This window comes from Aspergillus fijiensis (genome assembly GCF_003184825.1).
Source record: "Aspergillus fijiensis CBS 313.89 unplaced genomic scaffold BO72scaffold_28, whole genome shotgun sequence".
NCBI classification, from domain to species: domain Eukaryota; kingdom Fungi; phylum Ascomycota; class Eurotiomycetes; order Eurotiales; family Aspergillaceae; genus Aspergillus; species Aspergillus fijiensis.
In genome coordinates, this window is record NW_024469004.1 from 183,518 (window position 1) to 208,147 (window position 24,630).

A 24,630-nucleotide genomic window follows, 5' to 3' on the forward strand; every position below is an offset into this window, starting at 1 on the left:
TTGGCAGGGGCCGGAACTTGAAGTATATATTTTGAAAATGATGACCGCTGAAGGAGTAGTACTTTGACATGCACCTGTCTAATTCTATGATGACATGCTGCATAGCATATGCCATACGCTATACGACCGTGGGAATAACCACAGAGAGGCATTCCCAGAAAGTTGGTGATGATAGTGCAACCTCCTTGAAAATGCGACTCCTCGGTTATATGGCAGGGAGAAGGCTATTTGCAGGTGGCGGGTATTTGTATGCCGGGTTAGGATGATCTCCAATTACTTAAACCAGGCACGTCATTCCAGTTATGCCACTTGCTGTCACCTTAAATTGTTCTTGCTGATGAACAAGATACACAGTCAATTTTCAACTTCAAGTCGCAATGTCTCGTATGAATGGGTTAGCCCGAAGACTCTATCTTGGCAGGGACCTGCGAGGATCCCTCCTCCGACGTCCAGCCCGCTGCGGCTTCTCCACTACTGCCACACGCCCGTTGATGGAACTGACTGGCTTTACGGAGAACCAACTGACCGTCCGAGATTCCGTATCGGCCGTCTGCGCCAAATTCCCCAACACCTACTGGCAAGAGTGTGATCAGAACGAGCGCGATCCAAAGGAGTTCCACGCCGCCCTCGCTCAGGACGGATGGCTAGGCATTGCGCTACCAGAGGAACTGGGGGGTGCTGGACTCGGTATGGAGAGTTGCTTTTCTACCTTTGGTTGATGGTTTAATTTACTAACAAAGGGTTGGACAGGCATTTCGGAAGCAACGATGATGATGCAGACCATTACTCAATCGGGCGCAGGTATGGCCGGCGCCCAGGCCATCCACGCTAACGTGTATGCGACACAACCGCTGGCTCGGTTCGGTACGCGTGAGCAGCTGGAGGAGACGATCCCCAAGATCATCAACGGCACGTGGCGGACGTGTTTCGGTGTGACGGAGCCGAACACGGGTCTGGAGACGCTGAAGCTGAAGACGCTGGCGACCAAGATTCCCTCTTGTGATGCCTACTCGGTGACCGGGCAGAAGATCTGGATCACCTGTGCGCAGGTGGCCGCGAAGATGATCCTTCTAGCGCGAACTACACCGCTGGAGGAGGTGACCAAGCCGACCCAGGGCCTGTCGCTGTTCTGCATCGACTTGGACCGCGATCGGTCCGGTCTGGACATGCGCAAGATCAAGAAGATGGGTGGCCGCGCGGTGGACGCTAACGATATGTTCTTCGACCAGTATACCATCCCAGCGAAGACGCTGATCGGGCAGGAGAATGACGGGTTCCGCATCATCCTGCACGGCATGAACGCGGAACGGTGTCTGCTGGCCGGCGAGGCCCTGGGATTGGGCTACGCGGCGCTGGAGCGCGCAGCGCAGTACGCCCAGGAGCGAGTCGTCTTTGGCCGGCCGATCGGGCAGAACCAGGGCATCGCGCACCCGCTGGCGGATGCGTACATGAAGCTCGAGGCGGCCAAGCTGGCCACCTACCATGCGGCGCGTCTCTACGATGCATCGCACCAGGACGAGAGCATCCCCGCGCACTCGGTGGGTGTGGCCTGCAACAGTGCGAAGTACCTGGCGGCCGAAGCGGCCTTTACCGCGTGTGAGCGGGCGGTGCTCAGCCACGGTGGAATGGGTTACGCGATGGAGTACGACGTGGAGCGCTACCTACGCGAGTGTCTAGTTCCTCGAATCGCACCGATCAGTCGGGAAATGATCTTGAACTACGTGAGCGAGAAGGTTTTGCAGCTGCCTCGGAGTTATTGAGGGGGGGAGGCAAACAGATTGAGTTTGTTTACAGTACATATCAGACATATCATAAGTTGACGACACGAGAAGGGCTTTGGCCTTTGTGCGGTGACAGGGCCTAGATTTTGTTGTTGCAGGATCTGGCCTGAAGATCGTCGTTTTTTTTTGTTGCTGTCGCGCAGTGTTTGCTGCTCTCGGATGCGGCGCATTGCAGGCATAGTCCTGTTTCCGGCAGTTTGAATAGAAAGCGTTCTCCCAATCGCAGCACTGATTGGTACTGGAACAGAAAAAAAGCAAAAAATGGCGCATTAAAAAAAATTCGAGCTCTCCACTTCTGGAGACAGTGGTAGAAAAACTGTCGGGGTGTTCAGGGAATCTGGAACTAAACTCAGGAACGCACGGTGAGAAAGGCGTTCGAAGAACCAGGGAATTTGCCTGCCATTTGCGGCATTTTCTCCTCCTCCGGTCCTGCTCCGTAAACGATTTTGTCCTTGTTGACGACGGACTCAGCCAGGTATCTACAGTTGGAAAGAAAATAAAAACAATTTCTTTTTCTGCGAGGATGCATTAGTGGAAATTGAGAAAAAGCAAACATACTCAGCTACTTAAAAACAAAAACAAAATGATACAGCAAGGCAGTGATTCGTCAATTGCGGTTGAAGATTGATCCATGGCGGCGGCGGCGACCTTCATTTTATTATTTTATTTTCTTGTTGATTTAATTATCTCTTGATTGATCTAATTTAATTTTTCGGTCTGGGGTCGGCTATTCCGCCCTTGTCATAGATTGCTTTGCATTGTTCTTTCCGACTTCTACAATACTCCATCATCCATCCATCCATCCATCCTCCTCCTCCCCAATCTTCAACTAAACTAAACTCATCCTGTCCCGGCCTGACTTTCCCCGTTATTCACTAAACAATGCTTAACTTGCTCCATTTGCCCCGACTAGCTGCTATCGTGGGTCTTTGACCTACAGCAGTTCCGCTCTGGCCCTGCGCCTTTTTCTCTCTCTGCCCCCCTTCTTCTCCCCTCGTCGTCACCGATCGGCAGGCAACCGCAGACTCCCATTCCAACCCTCACTCCCCCCCCCTCATCCTTTCTTCCCCTCCTCCTGCCTTGTTGTCTCTTGGATCTTCTAGATTCTCTCCGAATTTCTTGACATCTTGACTGACGATCACCCCTCTGATCCGTTTACTTTCCTTTGACGGAGCGAGCTCCGTGCGGTCACACCGCAGGATGTTTTCCTCCATTTTGCGATGGGCGAGCACCGTCACCTCGCGCATTCCCTGGGTGAAGAATTTGCGCCTGAACTATATTCTCATCCATTATATGTACATCTTCGCTACAATAATCCTCACCTCGGTCATCATCTACCCCGGTACCAGTCTTGCCTACATTGATGCCATCTTTCTCTCTACTAGTGCATCTACCCAGAGCGGCCTCAACACTGTCGATCTGAATACTCTGTACACCTACCAGCAGGTGTTCTTGTACGTGGCGTCTATGCTGACTACCCCCATCTTTATCAACACCGTCCTCGTCTTTGTCCGGCTTTACTGGTTCGAAAAACGCTTCCAGCACGTCGTCCGCGATGCTCGAGCCCTTCGCTACACTCGCTCTCGCCAACGCACTGTGACAGACGACAAGAATGGGGCGAGCTATGATCGAGAGGAAGCGGGCGTGGGGAACCGGCCTATCGTGGTGCTGCGGAATACGTTAGGTCGGGTCCGTTCGCGAGGTCACAGTATCAAGTCTCCCGAGGAGAACAGTTCGCCACCGGAATCGCCAACCACTCGACGAAATGTTGAGAACAACGCGGAAGATGCAGAGGCGACATTCGCGCGGAAGCTAGCGTTTGGGCTGGGAAATGGGGTGGGGAGTCTGCGCGTGCCCGCGCAACTCAGTCCCGAACACCACATCGCATTCTTGGAAAACCAGCGGAGGAATAAAGGGGCCTTGCGGATCCCCAGTCCTCGGGAGTATGATCGGGGTGGTGTGCCGCAGGTGCTGGAAGAAGACGAGAATGTGGAAGCCCCCGCTAAACCCACGGCGAACGACTCCAACGAAGAACGGAGTCCGGGTGATACCAGGGATGGATCCGAGGAGGATGAAGAGGAGGGCAGGAACAAGGATGGGGACGAGGAAGATGATGCTCGGTCCCGCCGGATGGACGGTCCTCATATCACGATCAACGAGCCCGAGATGTTTCGCACGCGGACGAGGAACGAGACTTTTCCCCGCATGGACTCGCGCCCGACATTCAAGGAGACGAAGGAAGATCCGGATATTTCACCACTAGCCAGATCTACAACACGGCGACCCACGTTCAGCAGTGTCTTCCGATCCCTCACACAGGAGCGGGAGCGACCTACGCAGCCTTATCTGAGTTGGAATGCGACTGTCGCTCGTAATTCCAACTTCGTCGATTTGACTGAGGAACAACGAGACGAGTTGGGTGGTATCGAATACCGTGCACTGAAGACCTTGGCGGTAGTGCTAATCTCCTACTATGTGCTGTTCCACCTTTTGGGCATAATTTGCATGGTCCCATGGATTATGACTACTCACTGGGGATCGGTGGTCGAGCAGGATGGCCAGGGCCGTCCTTGGTGGGCCATCTTCGTGGCCCAGTCGGCCTTTAACGATGTGGGCTTCACTCTTACCCCAGACTCGATGGCATCCTTCCAAGGGGCCATCTTCCCACTGTTACTTCTGGGCTTTCTGGTTGTCATCGGAAACACCGGGTTTCCGTGTATGCTGCGGTTCATCATCTGGGTCTCGTCCAAGGTCGTCCGTGCGGAAACACCCTTGTGGGAAGAATTGCGCTTTCTCCTCGATCATCCCCGTCGATGCTTCACCCTCCTCTTTCCCCGGAATGCTACTTGGTGGCTCTTTGCGATTTTGGTGCTGCTGAACGGAATCGACCTGGTCTTCTTCATCATTCTTGACGTGAGTTGTCACTACCACTCAATATTGAATTACACTAACAAGTGCGCTAGCTGAACGACTCGACTGTTACGTCCTTGTCGCCAGGTCTTCGGATCCTAGATGGTCTATTCCAGGCAATCTGCACGCGTACCGCTGGTTTTACGGTTGTCTCGATCTCAGACCTGCACCCCGCGGTACAGGTGTCGTACATGATCATGATGTATATATCCGTGTTTCCAATCGCCATCTCCCTGCGACGCACCAACGTCTACGAGGAGAAGAGTCTAGGGATTTATGGCAATGGGGACGAAGATGAGAGTGATGATACCCAGCAGACGGCACCCAGCTACATCGGTGCTCACTTGCGGAAGCAGCTGAGTTTCGACCTGTGGTATGTATTCCTGGGGCTTTTCATAATCACCATCGTCGAAGGCGGGCGCCTCGAGGCGCAGGATGACTACTCGTTTCAAATCTGGTCAGTGCTGTTTGAGGTTGTGTCCGCGTACGGCACTGTGGGCATGTCCTTGGGATATCCCGGAATCAACGCCTCTTTCTCCGCCGAATTTCACGTGCTTTCCAAACTGGTCATTATGGCCATGCAAATCCGCGGCCGGCACAGAGGTCTGCCGTACGCATTGGACCGCGCCATTTTGCTACCTTCGGAATCGCTCAACCAGAACGAAATCGCCGACGCGGAGAAGCGTATGCGTCGCCGTGCCTCGAGTCTCAGCCAGATGTCAATCGACCGTGACCGCGATCAAACCCAGCCACGGAATCCGCCGGAGCAGAGCGCCACCACGGGCCATGATCCCCGGGATCATTACCCTCGGCACTCGATGCAGGGCGACGGAATCATCCGCCGACACTCGACTCTGCGTTCCCAGCGATCTCAGCGTGTCTAAACCATTATTTCTAAACCATTATATATTGATGAAAGCTTATCATCAAGATATTGTTGGTCCTTATTGAAAGCGATGTGAGCAGGATCCAGCAGTCTTTATATCGAGCGTCATTCTTAGCGTGTCACTTTCTTTTGTAGGAGCGCGTGTCGAACTTTTCGACTTCTTAATTTATACTCCATGTCGTTTACGGTGTTCATAAAGCAAATGGCGGGGTTTGTACATAACAACTATACGTACACAAGATATCGCTGAGATTGGTGGGAGTGATTGGGCACAGCAGGCTGTGTTTTGAAGACTCCAGCCTCTTTGCATCGTTTCCTTTCTGGATGGACACATCTATGAAGCAATGGGAGGTATATAACCCTACCCACCCTTTTAGTCTTTCTCAACAAGAAAAGAAAGGAAGAAAACCAGTCCAATGATCATTCCTGCATCATTGTGTTGAATCCCGTATATTCTTTGATTCTAATGCCTTTCCAGCCAGCTCTACTATACACGCACGGAAACTATAAAGACTTATCGCAAGGTGACCAACTCCTCCGCACTGGTGGGGTGAATGGCGACGCAGCTATCAAAGTCCTTCTTGGTGGCGCCCATCTTGACGGCGACGCCGAAACCCTGGAGCATCTCGCCGCAGCCCAGACCCAAGATGTGCAGACCCACAACCTTCTCCTCAGGGCCGGCGCAGATGAGCTTGAACTCGGTGGGGTTCTGCTTCTTCTCCTCGGCCGGGTACAGGTCGTAGTACATGGCGGTGAAGCGGGTGTGGTAGACCTTGATCTGGTCGTCGCCGTACTTCTGGCGGGCCTCGGGCTCGGTGAGACCCACGGTGCCGACCTCGGGGTGGGAGAAGACCACAGTGGGGATGTTGTCGTAGGAGAGCTTGGCGGTCTTGAACTCGGGGCCGCCGAAGAGGCGGTTGCCGAGCTGGCGGCCGGCGGCGATGGCGACTGTTGTGGTGTTAGTTTGCTTTGGTCTTTTCTAGGGGGTTGAAAACATACCAGGAGTCAGCTCGGCCTGGCCGGTGACATCACCGATGGCATAGACACCGTCGACGCTGGTGTTCTGGAACTCGTCGACGACGATGTGGCCGTTGTTGTTCAGCTTGACGCCGGGGATGTCCAGGTGCAGGTCCTCGACCTCGGGGACGCGGCCGACGGCCCACAGCAGCTCGTTGACCTCGGTCTCGGAGCCGTCGTGGTGGATCAGCTTGAGCAGCTTGTCCTTGCCCTTGCCGTCGCGGAGGAGCTGGACCTCCTTGAAGCCCTGGTGGCCCCTGTGGACGTGGATGCCGACAGACTCGTAGCGCTCGGTCATGGTCTTGGAGATCATCGGGTCGAACTTGCGCAGGAACTCCTGGCCGCGAATGTACATGTGGGTCTCGACGCCCACGGCGCCCATCACGCCCGCCAGCTCCACGGCGATGTACCCCGCGCCCACGACGGCGACCTTGGGCGGCAGCTCCTCGATCTCGAAGAACCCGTCGCTGGTGATGCCGTGCTCGGCGCCCTTGATGTCCGGGATGCTGGGCCGCCCGCCCGTCGCGATCAGAATGTGCGGCGCCGTGTACCGCGCCTTGCTGCCGTCCTCCAGCGTCACCTCGATCACCTTGGGCTCCACGAAGCCCGCCCGCCCGTGCACCAGGTCGATCCCCTCGCGGCCCCAGTTGCGCTCGTAGATCCCGTTCAGCCGCTGGATCGTCGCGTCACGCCGCTCCTTGAAGTACTTGTAGTCAATCTTCACGTCCTCCGGCACCGTGTAGCCGTAGTGCTTCGCCGCGTGCAGGTTCTCGTTGACCGAGGCGAAGTTCCAGGTCATCTTCTTGGGGACACAGCTAGAGATTGGAGGAGGTCATTAGCTCTGAGCTTTTGACGGACAAGTGGGCATAACTTGAAAACTCACCCAACGTTGACACAGGTACCGCCGGAGCGTCCACTCTCCACGATCAGGGTCTTCGCACCGTACCAGCCGGCGGCACGACGGCCGCTGCCACTGCCGCCACTTCCACCGCCCAGGACGATGTAGTCGTACTGCTGAACCTCAACGGGAGCCATGGTGTTGGAGTCGGCTGTAGCACCGGTCGAGGAGAATTGGCGGGTAAGAGAGGTGAGACGTGCGATGGGGGTGGGGGTAGGTCGCTGAATGGTAGCCAGCACGTTTCGGCGACTGACGACGGCGTTCGAGTGGGAAGCTGTGGTGATGCTTTGGCTGCCGGGTTTAGGCAGAGAAACAAGAGCGATCTGAGATGAACGGACGAACGAAGATGAGCCGTGAGAGAGCCGGTTCTTAAGTACCTGAGCTGAGAGGGAACGGAGAGAAGAACAGGTGCGCATTGGGAGGAGGAGTAGGAGAGAAGGAGAGGAAGAAGAGGGGGGGGGGGGAAGAAGTTGAGGTCAGACGCCGAGGTGGAGGGGCAGAAATGGCACTGGCACTGGCACTGGGTGGGGGGGAAGGCCGGCAAAGACCGAGAAAGCAACGGGGCTGTAGCTCTAGTAGTCTATAATTCGTATATGATCACCAATCAGCAAGACACTCGGGCAATTGACAGAGTTATCGCGATAGTAGAAAGTAAGGTATACGAAAAGGCTGCTGGAGGGATGACAATTGGACCATTCAGAATTCTTCTGACGCCATCTGAGCTGCATTAAAACCGGACGGAGGCAATCAAAGCCCCAGTAATTCCCCGACTATCGGCACGGTGCCACTTAGGTAAGCAGATTTTTATCCGGATTATCAATCCACACTGAGCAAGTCAGTCAATTAAACATCAGACTGGTCTGGAATCTGTCTGTCTTTCATCAGCTCTGCACCGGACTAGCACAGAGACCACTACCACAAATCCAGATCACAGGTAGTCAGTAATTATCCCGTGGCGGTGAGATGTCACTTCTCTGCTATCCTACTGTGTAGATACAGTAGACTAGACTCGGCTCACCGCCCGGCTCTATAGCGATACAAGGCGGTGGCCATTCTGCCAGGTACTTCCGTCATCGCCCACCAGCCCGGCTCATTTCTCTACTCACCACTCACCACTCACTCTCACTCTCACCTTTTTCTTGAGTTCGAAGTGCTGGAAGCTCGTTACTAATTTGCGCCTCACTCATCAAAATGGACGGCACTGGATCTGTCGAGTCGCAATGGCTCACCCAGCTGGCAGCCATGCGCCAGGCCATTGCCGATCTGAAGCTTCCCTCAGACCCCGCCAAGGAACCCAGTTACGGAAGTGATCTGGAGCTGGATTTTGAAGATGATTATTCATCGCCCGGAACTATCGACGACGACATCTGGGATATCATCAGCTCAGATGACGAATCCAGCGAGGGATATGATGACTTTGCTGACCTCCCATCCGCCCCGCTAACATCGGCATACGACCAGACATGGCTCGAGCAAAAGTGCCAAAGCTTGGCCTCCAACAAATCCGGTCTCGAGGCACACGACATTGCACAGCAGATCACAGCAGCGCTGGCCACCGATAGTGGAGATGACGAACTTCAGATGTCGCTGGCCGAAATCGTCGGATTCGACGATCTGGATTTTGTCATCGACTTGATCGCCCACAGGTCGGATATCATCGCAAATGCGCACTCCCATGCACGCACAGAGGCCCAGACAGATGGTCTGTTCTCTGGTAGACTCCAAACCAGGGCGGAGCGCGAGCAAGCTCTGCGGCAGCAGGACTACGAGCATAAGCATGCGCCGCTGTTGGAGGCACAAACCAGGACTGAACCGCATTATCCTCATGTTTTCAAGATGCACGAATCCAGAAACGTGCTTTCCCTTGGAGGGAAGAGGTATGGGCTGCCGATGGGTAGTAAGCAAATCGAAGAAAAGAAGTACACCGAGATCGAAGTCCCAGCGTCCAAGACGGGCGGCTTGTTTCCCGGTCAGAAGCTGGTGCCAATAGCATCCATGGATGGCCTTTGCCAAGGCACCTTCAGAGGCTACAAGACCTTGAATCGCATGCAGAGTCTGCTCTACGATGTTGCTTATAAGACGAATGAAAACATGCTCATTTGTGCCCCTACTGGTGCTGGTAAAACAGATGCCGCAATGCTAACGATCCTGAACGCTATTGGCAAGAACACTATCCCTAACCCCATCGAGCAGCCAGATGCAACCGAGTTTGCGGTGCAGCTGGAGGACTTCAAGATTATTTATGTGGCCCCGATGAAGGCTTTGGCAGCTGAAGTCACGGAGAAGCTGGGGAAGAGACTGGCTTGGCTGAACATCAAGGTTCGCGAGTTGACGGGTGACATGCAGTTGACCAAGCGAGAGATTGTGGAGACTCAGATCATCGTCACTACTCCTGAAAAATGGGATGTGGTGACCCGAAAGAGCACGGGCGACACGGAACTTGTACAGAAGGTGCGCCTGCTTATCATTGACGAGGTCCACATGCTCCATGACGAGCGTGGTGCCGTCATCGAGTCCTTAGTAGCACGTACACAGCGTCAAGTGGAAAGCACACAGTCTCTCATTCGCATTGTCGGTCTGTCCGCTACGCTGCCCAACTATATCGATGTTGCAGACTTTCTCAAAGTCAACAAAATGGCTGGTCTGTTCTACTTCGATGGATCCTTCCGCCCTGTACCACTAGAGCAACACTTTATTGGTGTTAAAGGGAAGCCTGGCTCTAAGCAGTCGCGTGAGAATATCGATGTCGTAGCCTTTGAGAAGGTCCGCGATATGCTTGAGAGAGGACATCAGGTCATGGTGTTTGTTCATTCACGAAAGGATACTGTCCTAACTGCTCGGATGCTTCGTCAGATGGCTAGTGAAGATGGCTGTGAAGGCCTCTTTAGCTGTCAAGAAGAAGAAGGGTACTCCAACGGCTTGGCAGATGTGAAACGCAGTCGGGCTCGCGAGCTGCGTGAATTGTTCGCGGGTGGACTTGGAACCCATCATGCTGGAATGAGTCGCAGTGACCGTAACCTGATGGAGCGTTTATTTTCCGAAGGACTAATCAAGGTACTTTGTTGTACTGCGACACTCGCGTGGGGTGTCAACCTTCCCGCCGCAGCGGTTGTCATCAAGGGTACCCAGCTCTACAATCCACAGGAGGGTAAATTTGTGGACCTGGGTATCCTCGACGTATTGCAGATCTTTGGTCGTGCTGGTCGTCCCCAATTCCAGGACACTGGTATTGGGTTCATCTGTACCACCCACGATAAACTGAACCACTATATCTCCGCAGTAACGTCGCAGCAGCCGATCGAATCCAGGTTCTCGAGTCGCCTCGTGGACAACCTGAATGCGGAGATCTCACTCGGCACGGTCACTTCAGTCGCAGAAGCTGTGCAATGGCTTGGATATTCGTATCTGTTTGTTCGCATGCTGCGCGAGCCCCGGAATTATGGTATCGACTGGGCCGAGATTCGCGACGATCCGATGCTGGTCCAGAGACGTCGTCAGCTGATCATACAAGCGGCACTTGTCCTTCAAAAGAGCCAAATGATCATATACAACGAAAAGACGGAGGATCTTAAAGCCAAGGACGTGGGCCGCATAGCAAGCCAGTATTATGTTCTACAGACAAGTATTGAAATCTTCAACAACTTGATGCGACCACGTGCAACTGAAGCTGATGTGCTAAGCATGATTAGCATGAGCGGTGAGTTCGATAACATACAGGCACGTGAGAGCGAGTCGAAAGAACTCAACAGGCTACGAGACGAGGCTATCCAGACAGAAGTAGAGGGTGGAAACGACTCACCCCATGCAAAGACCAACATTTTGCTTCAGTCATACATCTCCCGCGCTAGAATCGAGGACTTTGCTCTGGTGTCGGATACCGGCTATGTGGCGCAAAATGCTGCTCGTATCTGCCGTGCTCTGTTCATGATAGCCCTGAATAGACGCTGGGGTTACCAATGCCAAGTGCTTTTGTCGATGTGTAAATCGATTGAAAAGCAAATGTGGCCTTTTGACCACCCGTTCCATCAGTTTGACCTTCCTCAGCCAATCCTTAGGAACTTGGATGAAAAGCTTCCAACGTCAGCTATTGAATCTTTGAGAGATATGGAAACGGCCGAAATCGGACAGCTGGTCCACAATCATAAGATGGGTAGAACGCTCGCAAAGTTACTGGACAACTTCCCTACGCTAAGCGTCGAAGCCGAGATTGCACCACTGAATCGTGATGTCTTGCGGATTCGTCTTTTGCTCTACCCAGAGTTCAGCTGGAATGACAGACATCATGGAGCCTCGGAATCGTACTGGATCTGGGTGGAGAACTCGGAAACATCCGAGATTTACCACCACGAGTACTTCATTCTGAGCCGGAAGAAGTTGCATGATGAGCACGAATTGAACTTCACAATTCCACTGTCCGATCCGTTGCCTAGCCAGATCTATGTCCGCGCGATCTCGGATCGATGGCTGGGTGCCGAGACGGTCACACCGGTGTCGTTCCAGCATCTCATTCGTCCCGACACCGAGAGCGTGTACACCGATCTACTCAATCTTCAGCCATTGCCTATCTCTGCCTTGAAGAACCCGATTTTGGAAGAGCTCTACGGGCAACGCTTCCAGTTCTTCAACCCTATGCAAACCCAAATCTTCCATCTCTTATATCACACCCCAGCCAATGTTCTGTTAGGCTCCCCTACAGGCAGTGGAAAAACGGTTGCCGCAGAGCTGGCTATGTGGTGGGCGTTTAGAGAGAAGCCTGGCTCCAAGGTCGTGTATATTGCGCCCATGAAAGCGCTTGTGCGTGAGCGAGTTCAGGACTGGAAGAGGCGTCTCACGGCGCCTATGGGTCTCAAGCTGGTAGAGTTGACCGGAGATAATACTCCTGATACTCGGACAATCCGAGACGCGGATATCATCATCACAACTCCTGAGAAATGGGACGGTATCTCGCGTAGTTGGCAGACCAGAGACTACGTGCGTAAGGTGAGCTTGGTGATCATCGACGAGATCCACTTGCTTGGCGGTGATCGAGGACCTATTCTCGAAATTATTGTGTCTCGAATGAACTACATTGCTTCTCAGTCCAAGGGCTCTGTGCGGTTGATGGGTATGTCTACTGCTTGTGCCAACGCTAGCGATCTCGCGAATTGGCTAGGCGTCAAGGAAGGTCTTTATAACTTCCGCCATTCAGTGCGCCCTGTGCCTCTGGAGATTTACATCGATGGATTCCCTGAGCAGCGTGGCTTCTGTCCTCTCATGCAGTCGATGAACAGGCCGACATTCCTTGCCATCAAGAATCACTCGCCTGACAAGCCGGTCATCGTATTTGTCGCTTCTCGTCGACAGACCCGTCTCACTGCTAAGGATCTGATCAACTACTGTGGTATGGAAGATAATCCTCGACGATTTGTCCGTATGTCGGAAGAAGACCTGCAATTGAACCTTACTCGGGTCAAGGATGACGCTTTACGAGAGGCACTTAGCTTCGGAATCGGTCTGCACCATGCTGGTCTGGTTGAATCTGACAGACAACTAGCCGAGGAGCTTTTCGCAAACAACAAGATCCAGATTCTGGTGGCGACAAGTACTCTTGCATGGGGTGTCAACTTGCCTGCGCATCTAGTCGTCGTAAAGGGTACCCAGTTCTTCGATGCCAAGATCGAAGGCTACAGGGATATGGACCTGACGGATGTGTTGCAAATGCTAGGTCGTGCAGGACGTCCGCAGTTCGACACATCTGGCATTGCCCGCATCTTTACGCAGGACGCAAAGAAAGCCTTTTATAAGCACTTTCTGCATACCGGGTTCCCTGTCGAGTCGACTCTGCATAAGGTTCTCGACAATCACTTGGGCGCTGAAGTGTCCGCGGGAACCATCACCACGAAACAGGATGCTCTGGACTACCTGACCTGGACGTTCTTCTTCCGACGTCTTCACAAGAACCCATCGTACTACGGGCTCGAGATTTCGGCTGAGGAGCACAACACCATGGCTGCTCAAGCTATAGCGCAAGAGTTTATGATTGACCTGGTCGATCAGTCCCTCAGCGAGCTCGCCGAATCATCTTGTGTCGCCTTTGACTCGGCTACTGGCGATGTTGACCCCACTCCCTTTGGCAAGATCATGAGTTACTACTACCTCTCGCACAAGACTATCCGCTACTTGATGTCGCATGCCAAACCCAACCCCAGCTTCCACGATGTCCTGAGTTGGATGTGCTCCGCCAGCGAATTCGACGAGCTGCCCGTCCGGCACAACGAAGACCTGATCAATGCCGAATTGGCGAACCACCTACCCCTCTCCGTCGACTCGATGGGCGACTTGCCTCTCTGGGACCCCCATGTGAAAGCTTTTCTCCTCTTGCAGGCGTACATGTCGCGCATTGACCTCCCAATCTCCGATTATGTCGGTGATCAGACCTCCGTCCTCGACCAGGGCATCCGTATCATTCAAGCCTCGATCGACGTCATGGCCGAATTAGGCTACCCGCACGCGTGCCAGATGTTCATGAGCCTCCTCCAGAGCATCAAATCCGCCCGCTGGCCCGAGGACTCGGCCTTGTCGATCCTGCCCGGTGTCGATATCACCAACCCCACCGAGTCCAAGGGCGGCAAGAACAGCAGCAGCAGCCTCCTCCCGCCCACACTCGCCGCTCTCGCCGCCCTCCCCACCGGCACCATCTCCTCGCTCGCGCGCAAGCTCACTCTCTCCGCGTCGCAAGCCCAGTTCGCCAAGGCCGCAGCCTACCTCCCCAACCTCGCCGTCTCCATCGCCACCATCACGCCCCGCGGGATCACCGTCTCCATCGTCCGCAAAAATGCCCCCATAGACCGCGACTGCCGGGTCTACGCCCCGCGCTTCCCCAAGCCCCAAACCGAGGGATACTTCCTCCTCATCTACAGCGCGAAGCCCGATGGCCAGGACGGGGAGCTGCTAGCCTTGAAACGTGTCTCATGGCAGACCGGTCCGCGCGGAAAGAGGAATGGTCACAACAGCAACACCATTGGCCGTGGCGCTGCTGGCCCCTCTGCTAACAGTAGCAGCGGCAGCATTGCCAAGAAACCCAATGAGCGGCAGCAGCAGCAGCAGCAGCAACTCACAGTGCGGTCCTCGGTCAAGTTCCCGGAAAATCCCGCCGCGCCTAGCACCAAGCAGGTCAACGTGCGTGTGATTAGCGATTCGTACCCGGGCATGGAATGGACGGTGACCCGGGTGGAGGTTCCGACTAGTGCTGCCGCCGCCACGGGAGCTGAAACGCAGAGTGTGCCGGAATCCACTACCCCTGAGAAGGGCCAAGAGATGATCCCTTAGTCTTTGTTTTGTCATCTGTACATACTTTCTTAGATCTACAGGATTTTTTGTTTCTCAACTTTGGGAATAATCGGTCGGGGTGATACAGTAGATGCTTGGGAACAGAATCATGAATATGACTAGAGTCTCAAGTGCTGTGTTGCTTAGATTTGGGAGGTGTTTCTTGGTTTGTTCGCGTGAAACGCGAGAGCATAAGATTTTCCGATTTGTTAATCAAGTCTAATTTGAGAAGGCTAGGGTCTCGGACCGTGCCTTGGACTGGATACCGAAGTGGGGGTATTTGGGAAATAGAAAGTATGGGGATAAAAATAAATACATGAAGATGGGCGACTGGTCGAACCCCAACATGACTGAAAAGGGCAGATATCGATCTGACAAAAGTAAGAAATGGGATATGTCACATGGAAATGGATGGAAGTAAGCTATCAAAGCATAATAGTATATGCTACCTGCGCTTGTAAAGGAAGGCTGGCTAAGAAATAAAAAAAGAGAGAAGTCATCGAGCCAACCAAAAAAGGAAGATAAATCAAGAGTGACATAGGATCGTAAGAATGGACTAAAGTAAAGCTCGAATGAAGAGAAAACATCAAATGAAGTTGCCGACACGGACGGTTCGAGTAGATCCAGGTCTAGGGCTCAGGTCTCCACCGTCTCGAAGGCGAGGCGGCGGACGAGCGATCCTGGTTTCCACGACCCGATCCGTGGCGGTGGTGTTGGCGCGGTCTAGCCGGGGCCGGATGGGGACGATCATTTGCTTCTTGCCCCTGGAGACGGAGACGGATCGAGCGATGGAGATCTCCTTACCCCTGGAGACGGAGACGGATCGGGCAATGGAGATTTCCACAGTGGGGAGAGGCTTGTTCAGGTCTGACGTGCTGGCGTTCTTCCTCTCGTCGCCGAGTGGGAATCGTCGGGCTGCAATTGGGGTAGTGGTGGCGCTGGTGGTGCTGGTGCTGGCGTGGCTGACTGTGGGAGACCGCGCTGGAAGGTTGGTTCTGCTGCGAGGTGTGTTGGGCGACTTGGCGGATGAGACGAAAGAAAAGGGCGATGACGCTTCGCTTCGGGAATCAGCAGAAGTCCTGATGGGCGGCACTTGCGTGTTGATCGTCAGGGTGGCAGGAGCCTTCGGCCGCGGGATGGCAGGAGGGATGGGAGGCACAGGCTCGCTGGTGGTTGGGGACTTCTTGTTGATGATCTCCCATTCGGGCTCTCGCTCATCAACGTAGCTGCGCACCGGCTTGAGTTTCTGCAGGAGGAGTCTTTCGTCCTCGGAGCTGATAGATGTTGCTGATAGGAACGATGACACGGAACTCTGTTGCTTGTGCGAGGACGGGGAACTGTGCACCATGAGAACGAGATGGCTCTTATCCTTAGACACATCCTCTCGATGAGACTCGGCTGATGATGTCTGAGACTTGTGTAATGGGCTAGGGCCACGGGGTATGTTCTGCGATCCCAGGACCTTCGAAGCCTTGCTGACTTGGGTGGCAGGAAACAGTGTGAAGTTCGGAGAATTAGACCGTGAACGCGTTGGTGAGGTCGCCCTTCGACGAGGAGGAACCATTTCTGGCGACGGAGGCGACGGTTGCTGAGACAGGTTGTTAGACGGATCACAGTTAGAAGACATGAGCAACTTACCTTCGCCTCTTCTGTGTCTGCATCATTCAGCGTCTTGCTCCGTCGATTCAACGATGGGGGTCTGTTCTTCTGCAGAACTCCCCCAAACATAACACTGTACCGTTCCAGTTGGATATCAGGAATATCAATCTGGAGTAAGGGCATGAAGTTCGAGGATGCATTAACGGTCTGAGATGGCTCATTTATAGCAGCCGTCTGTTCGTGCTTCAGGGCCATAGGTTCCGGCGTTGGTTCCAGTTCCAGGGATGGCCAAGCTTCGATGGGGCTGGGTTGATCATCGGGCCTGGGGTCGGCCTTCTTATGGACATCCCCGGGTTTGGGCTCCTCCTCGAGTATGGGCTTCTCGTCAAGATTGGGGCTCTCCTCGAGTATCGGTTGGCGTCGGTTAATGGAGACTGCAGATGCTGGCATTGGCCACTCAGGAGTCGGTTGGACATGATAGAAGGGTTGGTTAGGAACAGGTGCACTCAATGCACTCTTTGCTTTGAATAGTCCTCCGATTTTCTTCCATTTACTTGGTTTGCGCTGTAGCGATGGTCGCAATGGGGCCTCCGGAGGCCTCTCGAACTGCTGCTCTTGCGACATTGCCATTGGCACCTCGACCATGCGGGGGCTTCCTAGTGCGACACCAATCAAGCCGTCTGTTGGCGAGATGATTGGGCTCGTTGGCGAAGTCATGGCATTCGAAGGGGTTGCTGGGATCTGGAAATCAAAACCAGGATTGGCATCCTGCATATGCCTCTGCTGCTGCTCTGCCGTTTTTGGGCGTGCGGAGTCCTGAGGCAAGTTTGCGCTTGGTTCGTGACGTCCGGAATTCTTGCGCGGCCGCGCGTCTGCGTGCTTTTGAGCAGGCGAGGAACTAGCCTCTGACTGGCGCAATGTACGCGACCTTCCACGAAAGGTGCCTAGAGCCATGGTGAAAGCTTCGGTTGTAATAGGTTTCCCAGAAATCGAGGATGCTAGCGACGATACAAGGGATTTTGAATGGTCCGTGAGCGCCCTTTAGGTTGAATCAAGCAAAGATAAAAGAGTGGAGGTGGTAATATAAACCGGCAAAGGAGTGACAGGTTAAAGAATGTCGGAGAAGAGTACTTCAAGAACCAGTCATGAAGGCTTGGAAGTAAAAGGAATGGACGGCCTTCCAGAAGGCCCGAAACAGTACCACGAAATCGTCACGAAGCCGAAGATTCAGTCATGGTCGGGAGAAAAGGAGGGATGGAGGAGAAGCAGTAAGTTGAGGGAAAGAAAGAAGCGCCAGACAAAGCCGTTGTTCAGGGTGGAGCCTGAGGCCGACGGACGGCGCAACACCTAAATGAAACAAGCGGCAGGGGCTGGTTAGTGTCAGACTGTTTTGTTGGATCCATGGTCAGTCTAGATACTGAATGGGATTTGGACTGAGTAAGATCTGACGAAGCGCCAGAACCCAGTGACCAACGAGAGCGCTGGAAGTAAATTGTCTAGGAGGCGTTACAGGAGCTACGCGGGCGGAAAATGTGTGGCATCTGTGAGCGCCACGGAGGTGCTTATCGCGGGATCTGATTGATTGAGCGTTTGATTACGGCTTCATCCCATGGGCGAGAGGGATCGAGAGAACAAGCTTGGCAGACGCAGGGTTGAGTTCGCAGCTGGACATCGTCCTGGAGTTATTGAGATCTCGGAGCCAATAACATTGTGCCCATCCAGGAGATCTAAGATGCTGATACTTGCAGCAAAGGGGGGTTTGTCACAGATTTCGCGTGGGCGCTACAAGCGAAAGGAGACTGTTTCAGACCAATTCCGTGCTCTCTCGCACGTGCCGTTCGCTCCTGCACAACAGTGGGTATGACAGGCCATGATTGAGTTGTGTCATGTCCATGGGAAGACTATAAGTACGTACGACAAGAATGTCAGATGCAAGTCTGCAGCTGTCAGAGCAACTGACTGACTGACTGCCTGACCAACACACGCTTGTTCCGAGGGCTAATTTCCCTTGTTTCTGCATCTGACGTGGCCCGGTCCCATGACTAAGTCGATCATCTGTGAGGCTCCGTCAACGGGAGCGAATACGGTTCGTAACTCAAGAGAATAGTAGAGTTGCCGGAAGGCTGCAGAGTGCATAATGAAGAGTGCAGTTGATGTTCAACACATGAGCTGGTCTCATGCATTTCGCCACTGCTCATTTGCAAGCCTGCGCTAAGGGGAAAAGTCTCAGTTCTTCGACATCTTTGCGCAGAGACAGAAGAGGCGGTAAGAGCATCGGTGGGACTGAACAGGGTCTAGCATTTGCAAAGGCAGGGAAGCTATTCCGAATTGCCTCGGATTATGGAGACCTGGTGCTGGTCCCTCCACCGCCCCAGGGCTCTCATCCTTGGACTGTTGACAGCCAGCTTGAGTCGGATTCACGCAGGAAGCCTAAATAGATTGGATAGACAGACAGACCGACAGACAGACAGCTCCAAACCACGGATCAGTCGCGGGTGCAAGAGGAATGACGTAGAGGGGGAGCATGAGGGGACAATCAGGGTTCGCACTATTGAGATAGTGAATGGAGGAGAAAGATTAAGCTGGGCAGTAGGAACTAGTGAGTAGTAGAACAAAACCCTATAGAGAACTATAGGAAACAAGAATGATTGAAGCAGTCAATCAGTCAATCAGTCAATCAGTCTCATTTTAGTCTGATGGAGCTTGGCGGGGCACATTGAGAACAAGAGAACTGGAAGAGAGGGAGAGAGAGAAAGCGCGCGAGCGACCAACAGAAACCCCCACCTCATCATCTTCTTTTCTGACTAAACCCCCCCCTCTTCATCTCCTTTCCCCTCCTTTTCCTCAACCTCCTATCCATCAACTGCTGTACATTACATAGTAGTCAACTTATCATCTTTCCTGGTCCGACTTTTTTCCTTGGACGACCGCCTTCTACCCCCCCTCCTAACTCTTTCTGCCTTGTGGGAACTTTCCTCCTTTCCTCCTTTCCGTTCTTCTCCCCGACCATCTCCGTCGTTTGTTTATCCCACCACTTCTATCACCACCGTCACCATGGGTCAGCACTCCGCTATCTGGCAAGGTATGCTCAAACGTTCCTCTCCATTAGGAATCTCTATCCTCGCATCTTGCTGCTCACTATCATTTCTGTATCCGATAACTAATTTCACTCTTGTTTTGATCAGGCTATGTCGATTCCAGGTATATACACCATCCCGCCTCTACCCCGCTTCAAATGCATCCCTATATCGCTCCAGCTCAGCATGTATCCTAACACAACCATCGCCTTCCAGCTTGATGGGATCCGGCCAATTCGACAAGGCTGCCATTCTCGCCTATGACTTTTCCGATGTTGAGGCTTCGTCCCCCGGCTTCACGGTATGATTCCACCGCCATCGGGTCGGCGCGCAGTCACCCACCCGGCCATGTCCCCCTCTTTACCGTATGGAACTCAGAGTTGACCCCGCCGTTAGATCGCTCCCCAGGAGCTGACCGGTCTCGCCGCCATCTTCAAGGACCCCAGCAGCGCCTTCGCCAACGGTATCATCGTCGGAGGAGAGAAGTTCGTTACCATCAAGGCTGACGAGCGCAGCGTGTACGGCAAGAAGGTATGCTTCCCTCTCCCCGTGCTCATCTTTGAATCCTCCCTCCAAACTCCTGATCCTCTCGCATGGGACCGTCATTTCCGCCCATATCCTGACAGGATGAACTAATCACAATCGAATCACAGGGCAAGGAGGGTATCGTCATCGTCAAGGCCAACTCCTGCGTCTTCGTCGCCCACCACGGCGAGGCCGTCCAGACCACCAACGCCGCCACCGTCGTCGAGAACCTCGCTGACTACATCAACAACCCCCGGTAGATGGGCCGGTGTATACACCTAATCAAAAAGTCTGTCGTTGGGGCCGGGGGTGACAAAGTCAAGGGGGAGCAGTGGTAATACTCTGAATGTAGAACACGGTGGTCTCCTTCTCGATTTTGTCTGTTCTTAATCTTCTCCTTTGTTATTTTTCTCCTGTTGTTATATGATATCAGCCACAACGCGTAGATATGTGCAAATATGTGCCACCTTTCATTCTCCCGAGATGATTCTGGTCTAGATGGATGATGCAACCTGTCAGAGCTCTTGCGACATTGTTAGTCCAATGTGCTCCAGTATAGGTAATCATTACTTGATATGAAAACGAATGTCTATATATCCAATAACCGATCTGCAACGAATAAAAAATAAAGAAACCACCCGAAGAGAGAATATTAACAATTACAACATCTCATACACTCCAGCCAGGGTCACATATGCACCCCACCGAAAAATGACTTCCCTCCCTCTTCCGCAACCAAGTACAAGGGACATATCCTTCACCACACCGCAGCAAAAAGTACATGAACCAGTACATTCCACATTTCGTATTCCATGCGCATCATATAAGAAGTAAAAGTCGTAAGAACGGTAAGTAGGCAAGTCTCGTGCTATCGGTTCGTTTTACACGTTAACATTATATCACGCCTTAGTAGACGGGAGGTCTGTGGGGTTTTTTTCCCGCTTCCAGTGCATGCATGAAACCGGGTTTACGCAAGACACATCCGCAAAAGTCGCTTGACACCTATTGAAGTAGGCTTTGACGACAGTAGAAATCCCGCTTCAAGTTCTTCTCTTCTGGCGCACGGGGAAAAGGATGAGAGCCGGGGCAAGAAAGCTGAAAAGAACCCCAATTTCGAGGATATTATACCGGCAACTCGGCATTCCGCCGGCCGCCGGCCAGCGCCTCCAACGCCGTCCTGATGTACGGCCCCACGACGGGAATGTTCCCCGCGAACTGGCCGATGGTCACCAGGAAGTCGCCGAAGAGGATGAACAGCCCGTACAGCTCGATGATGAAGCCCGTGAGCGGCCAGCGGAGGAGGATGAGCAGGATGCCGGCGACGAAGGCGGCGGTGCCCTTGAGTTTCTGGCGGCGCGAGAAGAAGGCGAAGGTCTTTTCGACGCCGATGATGAGGGTGAGGCCGATGAGGAAGAGGATCTATTTTGTGTTTTGGTTAGTTTGGGTTGGCGGGGGGCTGGGCGGAGGAGGAGAGGGTTTTGCGAGACGGAGGAAGGGTGTGGGGAGAGCAAAAGGAAGAGTGGAACGTACGTTGCCCATGGCGAGTCTGTGAAGTTTGAAGGTTAGCTTTTGTGATGATACATTGTGATGTGGGAGAGCAGGGTCGGTGTTTGGGACGTACAGTGAGCGATCGAAGAACATCAGAACTCCGCCGAATAGGAATAGTGCTCCTGTTGCATGGGGTCAATTGGTCTGGTCTAGGTTGGGTGAGATTGGTCTTGTATGAGCGTACCGGCGGAGCAGAAGATGACTCCTATCTCTGTGGGATGGAAGACGCTGTGTTAGCCGTTATCTCTGCTTCATGGAGCTTGGTTCTAGGAGGGTTGTAGATCGGAGTTGCCGGTTGCGCTTACTCTGGTTGTCGGACAGCCACATGGTTGGCATTTTTGTCTCACTGATGCAGGATTTGTGGGTATTTCTGTGTGTCTGAGGGGGTGGTGGTCCTGATTTGACGGCAAAAAGATTCGAATTGGATGCGCGATGCGAAACTCGAGATGTTGAGTAGATCGGCAAACAGATGCTTGCGGAGAGGATCGCGATGTGCGACGGAGATGTCGCGTGCGCGCGGAAACGTCAATCAGAGAGGCCACGAAAGTTGGGCACTCGTAGAGGTATGTGAGACTAATTCGAAGGATAGAGTAAAAGCTCGTTGCTGTATCGGCCCAATCACTAGAACACAATCAAATGATTTTCCCCAACAAGTTGAATAAACATTGATGATAGGCGTCCAAAATTCCCCAATTCTGCCACGTTCCTTTCTTGGCGAGATGAGAACTAGTCCCTCTTGGGATGGCGGTCGACTGGCTTCCGCACTTCCACAAAACTCGCGATTTTGCTCTCCTAAATCTTTTCTCTCAGCAATAGTATCGACTCTCCTTTCGAGATCTATTATGGTGTTATGGTCAACACCCCAACAATGCCCATCGGCTGGCTACGTCGGCAATTCGGTTCAATGCCTCTTATGCTGAGGTGATCAATGGATAAATACACCAAAACAACACTTCAATGGTTGATTCCTAGTGCTACTGTTGAACAACACAACATGGACTGACACTGCAGGCACGACGCGTTCGTGCAATCGCTGGGTCCTCTCCTGACCTTCTCCTCATGTATCCTATATTCGTGCCAGCCTATTGCTGAGCGCAACCATACGCCGCGGCGACAGTATCCCCAGTGATGCTGTAACTGACGTTCCCTCCGGTGGAGCGTCGGTACTAGTCGAGTGCTGGTTCTTCCAGCACAGAGGCGAAGATCAAAATCGTATTTCTCATAATACAAGATCACGAATAAGCCGGAGCAGTTCCTTGAACCTGTCTCGAGAGGGGCAGGTGGGTGGAATCGCTTGACTGTGTTGGTCGTACATTATTGTATCTCAAATTCAGACAAGAGTCATAGCGCCTAGCTAGAAACATAACATTAGATCCAACTCTCCATCTGTTCTTTACTCTGCGTAGACCATGCGGGACTTACCCTATATAATCCCATGGTAAAAAAGTAACTCCCAGATATCATAAAGCTCATTTCAGCACAACGTGTGCAGCCCTCAGTTCCAGATAACTCTCCGGAACACCCTGTCCCAACGTCCGGACCACGCCGAAAACCTCCTTGTCGTGATATCTCAGTCTCGTCTTGGGGTCCGTGTATGGGGCCGGCAGGCCAGTGATGTCGCAGTATCGGGTCTGCTGGGAAGGGTTCAAGGACGGAGCGGACTCGATGTTGGTGTAGGTCACAGTAGGGCCGGAGAAGGCCGCGCGAGCGTTCTTTTCCAGGACCAGCGTGGAGAGGTTCTGCGCGGCTTGCGCGATGTTGGTTCGTGAGCCGCCCTCCGCAGGGGTCTGGCTTCCTTCGGTGCTGGCGGAGGTGGTGGCGGGGAGCGGCGTCGATGCTCCAGAGTTGGTCTGTGTGGCCATCACCGAGGCCTCCTTTCTCGAGCTCTCGGATATGAGCTGTTTGACATTCTTGTTGCGCCGTTGAGAGGGCTTCCAGTGCGGGTTGCGGAATGGACGATGGACGTGCGCGATGTCGAGACGGTCCAGGAGTTGCTGATGTTTCTCGCTGTCTGCAGGTGTCAAAGGAGCCATGATGAAGGCCGTGTCTCAATGCGCTCCGGATTGTTGCTGGTGCAGAGTTGGTGTCGTGGTTTGAGAAGCTGGTTGCCTGGTTGCGAATGTCGGAGTTGATTCTGAGGGAGAGTCTAGAAGTGCGGTCCGGAAGCATGTGCGGATTGACCCAGGCCGTCGTTGTATGGTGGCGCTGGCATCACCACCCCAATACCAGCAATAATCTTTCAGGAGAGGGGACTCAGTTTAGATCTTGTACATCGAGGCATATCGATCCTAGAAACAACTCTTTGCATGAGATCTACTGTCTCTTCTTGAGATACGCGACGACCAGTATTAGTCACGTGACATGGTGATTGGTTTCTTTGGCAAACGGGCAGCAACAAACAAACATCACTACCAAACGATCTCAGTGCGTCTACCTTACAGTATACCACGATGGTAAGCAATCCCAGCCTCAAAGTACAAGTGAATTACGAGAAGTGAGAAGAACTAAAAGTCATGCAGGAAAGTCCTCACGAGCATCAGCAAGCCTTGCTGCTATCTCGCATCATCGGCAACATTGTGTGTTATTCCCTCTAATCAGTCAGAGGTCACGACTGACCAGGCCCAGGAAAAACTCAATGAATCAATCATGGTCATGAACCGCAATCTTCAGGTATTCTCCGCATCCTTTCATGTTTGTCGTCGAGGATGTTGACCGTTGCATTACAGGAGATCAACATCCAGAACATGAATGTTGAGCTTGTAGCGCAGATGTTCAAGAACTACCAGTCCAATGTCCTGTTCCACTTGGAAGGTATAGTAGATTTCGAGTCGGCAACAGCGCCTGCCTGGTTCGACGTTGCTAACTTCTCCTAGCGACGGACAACCTGAAGGAGCCATCCTGAGCTTTTGCCAGCGTTGACTATTGTACTTACGACGACATGATATTCCGTTTCCATTGTTCTAATGAAACCTTCTTCTGGTGAATGAGACTTGTGCTGTTGAGTAAATTATGTAAAAACCCGGACAATTTTCCTTGCTTGTTCTGTATAAAAGGTGTATCCCCATAATCTTGGCATCATGC

At 53.1% G+C, this 24,630-nt stretch overlaps 9 protein-coding genes across 9 annotated transcripts; 5 read left to right on the forward strand and 4 right to left on the reverse strand.

Annotated features, from left to right (window-relative positions):
* The first annotated feature begins 297 nt into the window (after window positions 1-297).
* On the forward strand, window positions 298-2,139 carry BO72DRAFT_430661 (acyl-CoA dehydrogenase family protein). The gene is made up of 2 exons (XM_040943114.1): window positions 298-687; window positions 751-2,139. Exons 1-2 carry the CDS (start codon window positions 378-380, stop codon window positions 1,758-1,760), a joined length of 1,320 nt encoding a protein of 439 aa, XP_040800543.1. The 5' UTR covers window positions 298-377; the 3' UTR covers window positions 1,761-2,139.
* A 445-nt stretch (window positions 2,140-2,584) lies between these two features.
* On the forward strand, window positions 2,585-5,991 carry BO72DRAFT_528417 (potassium ion transporter). Its single transcript, XM_040950184.1, has 2 exons — window positions 2,585-4,694; window positions 4,745-5,991. The coding sequence occupies exons 1-2, from the start codon at window positions 2,982-2,984 to the stop codon at window positions 5,573-5,575; spliced, it is 2,544 nt and encodes an 847-aa protein (XP_040800544.1). The 5' UTR covers window positions 2,585-2,981; the 3' UTR covers window positions 5,576-5,991.
* On the reverse strand, window positions 5,782-7,960 carry glr1 (glutathione-disulfide reductase GLR1). The gene is made up of 3 exons (XM_040947474.1): window positions 7,478-7,960; window positions 6,577-7,409; window positions 5,782-6,525 (listed from the first exon to the last, which is right to left on the reverse strand). Exons 1-3 carry the CDS (start codon window positions 7,906-7,908, stop codon window positions 6,092-6,094), a joined length of 1,698 nt encoding a protein of 565 aa, XP_040800545.1. The 5' UTR covers window positions 7,909-7,960; the 3' UTR covers window positions 5,782-6,091.
* A 647-nt stretch (window positions 7,961-8,607) lies between these two features.
* Window positions 8,608-15,117, forward strand: BO72DRAFT_448794 (RNA helicase SLH1). Its single transcript, XM_040944877.1, has one exon. It carries the CDS (start codon window positions 8,684-8,686, stop codon window positions 14,798-14,800), a length of 6,117 nt encoding a protein of 2,038 aa, XP_040800546.1. The 5' UTR covers window positions 8,608-8,683; the 3' UTR covers window positions 14,801-15,117.
* On the reverse strand, window positions 15,014-17,353 carry BO72DRAFT_510963 (uncharacterized protein; the record flags this gene model as incomplete). The annotated part of the gene is made up of 3 exons (XM_040949381.1): window positions 15,014-16,112; window positions 16,146-16,388; window positions 16,439-17,353. 3 exons carry the CDS (start codon window positions 17,351-17,353, stop codon window positions 15,387-15,389), a joined length of 1,884 nt encoding a protein of 627 aa, XP_040800547.1. The 3' UTR covers window positions 15,014-15,386.
* A 1,909-nt stretch (window positions 17,354-19,262) lies between these two features.
* Window positions 19,263-20,516, forward strand: pfy1 (profilin). Its single transcript, XM_040944878.1, has 5 exons — window positions 19,263-19,481; window positions 19,585-19,600; window positions 19,693-19,777; window positions 19,873-20,007; window positions 20,130-20,516. Exons 1-5 carry the CDS (start codon window positions 19,454-19,456, stop codon window positions 20,259-20,261), a joined length of 396 nt encoding a protein of 131 aa, XP_040800548.1. The 5' UTR covers window positions 19,263-19,453; the 3' UTR covers window positions 20,262-20,516.
* Window positions 20,517-20,979: 463 nt separating this feature from the next.
* On the reverse strand, window positions 20,980-21,981 carry BO72DRAFT_130028 (Got1 family protein). The gene is made up of 5 exons (XM_040939090.1): window positions 21,855-21,981; window positions 21,734-21,760; window positions 21,623-21,671; window positions 21,532-21,547; window positions 20,980-21,420 (listed from the first exon to the last, which is right to left on the reverse strand). The coding sequence occupies exons 1-5, from the start codon at window positions 21,883-21,885 to the stop codon at window positions 21,124-21,126; spliced, it is 420 nt and encodes a 139-aa protein (XP_040800549.1). The 5' UTR covers window positions 21,886-21,981; the 3' UTR covers window positions 20,980-21,123.
* A 1,037-nt stretch (window positions 21,982-23,018) lies between these two features.
* On the reverse strand, window positions 23,019-23,582 carry BO72DRAFT_379765 (uncharacterized protein; the record flags this gene model as incomplete). The annotated part of the gene is made up of 1 exon (XM_040941355.1): window positions 23,019-23,582. The coding sequence occupies one exon, from the start codon at window positions 23,580-23,582 to the stop codon at window positions 23,019-23,021; it is 564 nt and encodes a 187-aa protein (XP_040800550.1).
* A 184-nt stretch (window positions 23,583-23,766) lies between these two features.
* On the forward strand, window positions 23,767-24,571 carry BO72DRAFT_528424 (DASH complex subunit DAD4). Its single transcript, XM_040950185.1, has 5 exons — window positions 23,767-24,002; window positions 24,069-24,125; window positions 24,175-24,219; window positions 24,276-24,360; window positions 24,423-24,571. The coding sequence occupies exons 1-5, from the start codon at window positions 24,000-24,002 to the stop codon at window positions 24,449-24,451; spliced, it is 219 nt and encodes a 72-aa protein (XP_040800551.1). The 5' UTR covers window positions 23,767-23,999; the 3' UTR covers window positions 24,452-24,571.
* The last annotated feature ends 59 nt before the right edge of the window (window positions 24,572-24,630 follow it).